Below are 6,491 nucleotides of genomic sequence, written 5' to 3'. Positions count from 1 at the left end.
AAAGAAGGTCATCCATACGCTGCTTACAAGGGACCCACTTTAGATCTAAAGACGCCTTCAGATTGAAAGCAAGGGGATGGAACACCATCTCTCATGCTCATGGTTGACAAAAGAAAGCAGGAGTAGCCATACTCATATCGGACAATGTAGACTTTAAAATAAAGACTCTAACGAGACACGTAGAAGGGCGTTATCTCATAATTATTGGGTCTGTCCACCAAGAAGACCTCACGAGTGTAAGCAGTTATGCACCAAATGTGGTGCGCCCAAATAGATACATCAATTCATCACACACATAAAGAAACTCATTGATAATGATACCACACTAGGAGGGAAGCTCAACACCCCACTTACCGCGAGAAACACCAGTTTACGAATGCAACAGGCATGCACACACGAGTCTCTTGGTCCAAGGGTGAAGATGTGTTCTGAAACGTCTATCTCCACATGCGTGCATACCAGTTACAACGGCAAGCAATCGCTAAACCTCCAGGATTCGTTCCTAGTGTGGAGACGTGAGGAGCACCAAGGTGATGGGCTGCATGGGATTAAAGTGCCCGAGAGGTCACGTGACCTTGGGCGGGTCTAAGAGTCCGGGAAGGAAGGAAGCGTCCCTCACTGACCGTCCCTCGGGCACGCCGGACGCTGAGTCTCCTCCACGGCAGTCCGCCTGCCACCCGCCACTCTGGACGTCTCCTGACACACAGGAGGAGCACATTGGCGTTTCAGGTGGGTTGGGACGATCTGGGGCTCACAAGAGCTGGCACAGAAGCGGGACAGGGAGGAAATGGAGGTGGTGATGCACCTCGACTCACCAGGTGAAGGACGCTTTAGTGTTGAAGACTATTGTGAGAACAGAGACTGAGGAAAGTCGTGGCTCTCGGTGTTCCTGAGCACATGAGGTTCTGCTTCCAAAGGAACCGAACCCCAGAGTCTGACTGGTGTGAGGGCGTGCGGGAGCAGTGACAGCATCCTGCTCCATGTCGCCGTGGGGCCTCAGAGCCTAAGGAATTTTCTTGTTCACCCGAATTTCACGGCAAATGCTCATTTGCCACCGCTGACACGTGAGTTCAGCGTGGGGCCCCGTAAAGGCCACGTGAAAGAAAAGGGCTCAGGCCCTGCGTGGGGAAGCTTGCAGCCGAGTCGAGCAGACACGAAACGTTTTCCTTGACTTTGTCTTCGAGGGTGGTTTCTCTGGGAGTCAGGTAGGAGAGGTCCATTCTGGAGAGGCAAGCATCCTTCTCTTTGCACATGCAACCCTGGGTGCCACAGGGAGTATCGCCAGTAGCGTGGATTGCGGTGCCCATGGGGGTCGGGACTTTGTGTGTGGTTTTCCTTCCGGAGGGTGCTGGGAGAGACTTCCCGAAAGTCTCTCCGGTGAGCCACGCAAGACCACCTCCACGGCCTTGCCTGAGGGTGCCGTCCTGCGGGTGGGTCCACGGGAGAGCGTGTAGAACATGCAGGAGGGAGAGGTCCCACCTCCCAGGTGAGGACCGTGTTTGACCTGGTGGGCATGACGCCCCCTCATGCCCGCTGGGGGAGGAAGGTTCATGAAGGAGTCGTTGTGTCTGTGGCAATGACTCTCCTTTTCCCATTGACTCAGGAAGTCCAGAAACCCATCTTCGAGCAAGGCTGCCTCGACCCTTCAAGGAGAGGGGGCAGATGGCGGGTGGTCACGCCCAGCACGCACCTTCCAGACCCTTGAAAGCCCCAAACGGGAAGAGGCAACGGAGAGCACCCATGGCGCCCAGGGTTCCCAGGCTAGAGGACGAGGATCCTCGGGTGAGTGGAGCCCTGGAGGCGTGGTGAACCAGTGGGCGGGTTGGAGGGGCTGGGTCGGGTGGGGGTGGGGGAGCCATGCCTCTGAAGCCGGGGATCGCACGTGACGAGGGAATGAAGACTCTGTGTCCGCAAGTCGGTCGTCCTTTCCCAGCCCACGGTGGCCTGCCTTGGCATCTCAGCAGCCTGCCCATTGGGATAAGCTCCCTCGGCCGTAGGGTCACGTCCAGCCTGGTGTCTGTCCCCATCGTGGCGTGGGGCTCATTCCACGCGGCCTGAGACCTGCGATCCCAACTCCCGGTCCGTCCCTCACAGAGGCTTGGGTAGAGTCCCAGGAACTTCCATCTCCTGGCACCTCCCGAGCCGTCCACGATGTGCCCTGGCCCACCCACGCCAGTCCTCCGCTCCCCGAGTGTGTCCTTGTCATGTCCTTTGCAGTTGGACTGTGATTGGTGCTGGTTCACTGAGCCCCTCCTCCTTGGTCCGCAGCTCAAGTGTAAGGACTGCGGAGCCTTTGGGCACAACGCATCCAGCACCAGGTGCCCCATGAAGCGCTGGGACGGGTGCCTGGCCCCCCAGGCCTTTGTCCCCAGGAAGCCGAAGGAGAATGTGGAACCACGCCAGCAGCAGGACCAGCCCAAGCCCGGGCCCTTCAACCAGGCTGCGAGGGACATGGGAGAGGGACAAAGGTGAGGATGCGGCCGGCTCCGGCCTGCCCGTGGCCCGGCAGCTCAGGTCGCTGTGTCTCTGTACCCGGACACTGGGTGCTGTGTCGTCTTCAGACACACACAGGGGTGGGGGAGGCAGAGAAAGGAGCTCCCCGCCCCCCAGGGGACCTCACGAGCCTATTGCGCTGCTCTGGGGGAGTCCCTGAGGCTGTGTGTCCTGCGGTAGGGAGCCAGGGGGAGGCGGCAGAAGACAGGCAGTGGCGCAGCCGGCTCTCAGCGCAAGGCCGTCTTGGGCCAACCTGGACGGCTCGCTGGAGTGGGAGCCAGGAGGGCCGATGAAGAAAGGAGATCTTGCCCGAGCCCCATCGCTCGCTCCCCAGGTGAAGACACGAAATGCCGCCCCTTCACCTTCCTGTTCTCGGTCGTGCAGGCGAGAAGCCCAGCAGAGGAAGGCGCTGCTGCAGAGATTCCCCAGGATGGGCCCTGGAAGGCAGCAGCGAGCCTGGAGGGACTCCACAGAATCCTGTGACTATGTGAGGGTGAGTGTCCCCCGTCCCTGCTCTCGTTCTCTCCTGGGGACGGGGATGTGACGGGCTTGCCGGCCCTCCTGGCTGAGGAAGGGGGTCCACCCCGATTCTCAACATTGGGATTTCCGTGCGGGTCCTTTCCAGCCACGTTTGCTGGGTGTCCATGATCCGGCAGGCTTCCTGGCATGTGTGCTAACCGGGTGCCGGGTGGGCGTGCCAACAGAATTTCGGGACGCTGTGCCCACACCTAGACCTCTTAGGAGGCACAGGCATCTTTCCCTGGTGACACATACACCCGCCCCATTGGCCATTCAAACTCAGTAGCCCCCACCGCGAACCTCCACCTGCAGGACGCCTGCCCTCTCCCTGGAAGCCTGAATGGACGTGCTTGTCCACTTCGGGAGGCAGGCACGATGCACAACCTTTCTGGTCCGTCGCTCCCGTGGAATCAAAGCATCAAGGGGCTACTGCCCAGTGTTTCTTCCCGATGGACGCTGAGCTGGAGGACTTGTCCTCTGTCAGTACAATCCTTTCCCGTCTCTCCCGGTTGTTTGCGTTTCTGTCTGTTTCTTTGCTGTGCTTGTCGTGCGTGTGTCCTTGGTGGGGAGGAAGGACTAATGGCCGTCGTCTGTGTGTTGTGTGTTCCCACAGCATCCGCACAGGCCGATGCCCGTGTACACCACCAAGAGGGTGTCCGTGCTGGAGCCGCACGTCCCGGCTGAGCCTCCTAGCGGGACGCCTGACACGACACAGCTGTCCCCGTCGGCTGCTCCTCTCGGGAGACCTGCGGCGAGCACCTTCCCGCCTGCTGGCCGACAGGATGCCCAGCAAGTGGGGACCCCAGCCCCGCCTGGCCTGCCTGCCCCGCCTGCCCCGGCACACCTACGCTCTGCCCGGGATCCAGGCCTCGGTGTCCAGCTGAGACAACACCGGCCCCGATGTGCCTCCCTCGAAGCTCCCAGGGCTGTCTCCAAGGCGCGTGGCATTGGCCACGCCCAGGCACCAGCCCAGCGTCCTGAGGTGAGCCCTGATCCTCCTCCAACCCGTTTGGCTCCGAGTCCCCAGCCCCACATCCAGACACCAGGCAAGAGATGGGCCCCGCTCCCCCACGACACGTGCCAGAACCCCCGAAAGAAACCCCGTTGCAGCCCCTTCCAGCCACCCCACAAGAGCACAGGGAGCACCCACGTGGGGCTGCGCCAGAGTCTGTGTCGTCCAGCAAGGAGAAGTGCATGTGGTCCCACGGGGGCAGCCCAGCTGACCAGGAAGACACCTGCCTCGCTGCAAAGCAGGGGCCTCCAGCCTCCACGCCCCCAACCTCACCTGGACACTCTCCAGGCGTGCACCTTGCCCCCGTGTCCGCCCTGTCCGCAGGCACCCGGCCAGCCCCTGCGAATGGTCTTCAGCCGCCTGGACAAAGGCGGCTGGAGCTCCAGGTTCATGGCAGCTCCCTGTCTGCCACCTCCCGAGAGGCCAGTCCCCCCTGGCCAGGGCCCGCCCGTCACACACCGGTCTGAGGGAGGCTGTGTGCCTGTCTCCCGGAGCATCCTCCACGATGACCTGCAGCTTTCCTCGTCCTCGGAGGAGAGCGACCGGGAGTGAGACACCTCATGTCCTCGGACACTCGTCCTCTGGCTCTTGTGACCCCGAGCAGGTGACTGCGGAGCGGCGGGCAAGGCAGGGCCGTGACCTCTTCTTGCTAAAGCAGCAATTCCCCCGAAGACCTGCAAGGACGACAACTTGCGTCCACACCGTGTTTGGTGTCCTGCTTGGGGCGGGGAGTGGGTTGAGCGCCCACGTGCGGACGCTCGTGGCGCACTTTTCCTTTATGCATCTACACCTTCTGGTCCACCTGCTCCGTCTCAATCAACGAGGTCTCGTTTCTTTCGTTTCAGTAGATTCTATGAGAAATCCAGCGCCAGGAGAGCAAGAGGTCGTCCACTCGAATGTAAAGTTAAGGAACTGTGAAATGAATGCGTAGTGGGTTTGCGAATGTCTGAATTTGGGGACACCGGAGGAATGATTCCGGTCTGGGCTGGGCAAGTGGAGGCAATCTTTTGTTTTAGAACAGTTCACTGATATCGTTTTTCTGCAGATCATATCGGGGAATATTTTACATGCTGTCTGCATTTTTGTTTTTCCCTGATAGTGCAACGTTGTGTGTAGTGTTACCACAGCTAATAAAATTTGCTCAGAGACGACCGAATGTGCATGGTTTTCTTTCTTGTGTGTACACTGTAGTTTCCCGTCACTTAGAGTAGAATCCTGCGTTTGTTCCCAAGTGCACTTGGGACTTGGATCCTCACCTAGTGGAGAACAACTAAGTATTCAGAAGCAGCAAAGAAACACAGGTTAACCTCTTTTCTCCTTTCAAGATAAAGTCTCTCCAAGTGTCCTGGGAACAAGACAATGCTAGAGGTGAATTCGAAACCGATGAGGGTCGGGATGCCTAGGTGGCTCAGTCAGAGAAGTGTCTGACCTGGGGGCGGCGGCTCACGTCATGATCTCAGGGTTGGGGAGATTGAACTTTGACTTTCCCTCCCTCCTCGGGATTGCCTCTCTCCTTTTCTCTCTAACCCCCCCCCACATTCTCTCTCCCTCCCTTCCTCTCTCTCTCTCTCTCTCTGTCTGTCTCTCTCTGTCTGTCAACATAAAAACCCATGAACTGAAAGAACATGTGCATGGGAAATCAATCAGCATGAGGGGCTGCTGTCCACATGTCTCTCAAAGGCATTTTCATTCACAAGTCACGTCAAGGAGGGTGGCATAGAAGAGATACAAAGGAAAGGATGAGAAAGACATTCCACAGATAGATACTAGAGAGGGGAAGGAGACACGAGAGTTAGGAGATAGACACATAGAGTGATGAGCGATTGATGAGAGAGGACAGAGAATAAGGTGCTCAAAGGGTTCTTTGGAAGCAATTCTGTGGGCCTCTTTGCCCACATGGCAGGCGGCCGGGGCTGAGGCTACAGAAGCAAGGGGGTGTTTGTGGAGTCTGAAGACGGGCAGGCTCCAGACCCGGGGAGAATGGACTTGTCAGGGCCAGGCACTCAGACAGGAGCAGGTGTCTCGTCTTGGGACAGGGGTCAGCTTTATGCTCCAGGAAAGTCTGGAATGGACTGGCTCAAGTCACTACGTTAAATAGGGCAACTTGCTTTGCTCAGACCAGTCACGTGAGAATTCCTACCATCTAACGCCGTCCAGTGAAAACACAACCGGTTTTCTAGGAGGAGATGACAACCAAAGGGAGAGATGATTCCTTGCAGAAACAGGTCCAAACTTGGTGCCTGCCAACGGATATTTGAAGAACAGGGAAAGGTGTGCTTGTGCCCTGGCCTCGATCGCCCCCCTCCTCTGCCCACTCTCTGGTAGATTCTCCTTGGGGTGTGGTCCTGAGAGTGGCAGGCGCCAGGCTGGCCCGGTGGAGCGACGGCCTGGACGTGAGGCCGGGCCAACTGAGGGCGGAGAGCATTGGGATGAGGTGTGGGCGTGGGTGTGGCAGGGGTAAGGATGC

The 6,491-nt window shown here is 58.5% G+C and overlaps 1 protein-coding gene across 1 annotated transcript; it reads left to right on the top strand.

The window, feature by feature from the left end:
* The first annotated feature begins 1,394 nt into the window (after positions 1 to 1,394).
* LOC123583929 (putative protein FAM90A23P) lies at positions 1,395 to 4,889 on the top strand. Its single transcript, XM_045451140.1, has 4 exons — positions 1,395 to 1,782; positions 2,269 to 2,468; positions 2,878 to 2,986; positions 3,626 to 4,889. The coding sequence occupies exons 1-4, from the start codon at positions 1,663 to 1,665 to the stop codon at positions 4,574 to 4,576; spliced, it is 1,380 nt and encodes a 459-aa protein (XP_045307096.1). The 5' UTR covers positions 1,395 to 1,662; the 3' UTR covers positions 4,577 to 4,889.
* Positions 4,890 to 6,491: the final 1,602 nt, after the last annotated feature.

The sequence above is a fragment of the Leopardus geoffroyi genome, chromosome B1, assembly GCF_018350155.1.
Source record: "Leopardus geoffroyi isolate Oge1 chromosome B1, O.geoffroyi_Oge1_pat1.0, whole genome shotgun sequence".
Lineage (NCBI taxonomy): Eukaryota > Metazoa > Chordata > Mammalia > Carnivora > Felidae > Leopardus > Leopardus geoffroyi.
The sequence above is the reverse complement of the archived record's forward strand: the minus strand, read 5'-3'. Positions and strand labels throughout refer to the sequence as shown.

Bases quoted from the DNA above. Each gene is read 5' to 3' on its own strand.
- LOC123583929 (XM_045451140.1), top strand. From the start codon at position 1,663: ATGGCGGGTGGTCACGCCCAGCACGCACCTTCCAGACCCTTGAAAGCC. The intron at 2,469-2,877 runs GTGAGGATGCGG...TCGGTCGTGCAG, and splicing joins GACATGGGAGAGGGACAAAG to GCGAGAAGCCCAGCAGAGGA. The intron at 2,987-3,625 runs GTGAGTGTCCCC...GTGTTCCCACAG, and splicing joins AATCCTGTGACTATGTGAGG to CATCCGCACAGGCCGATGCC.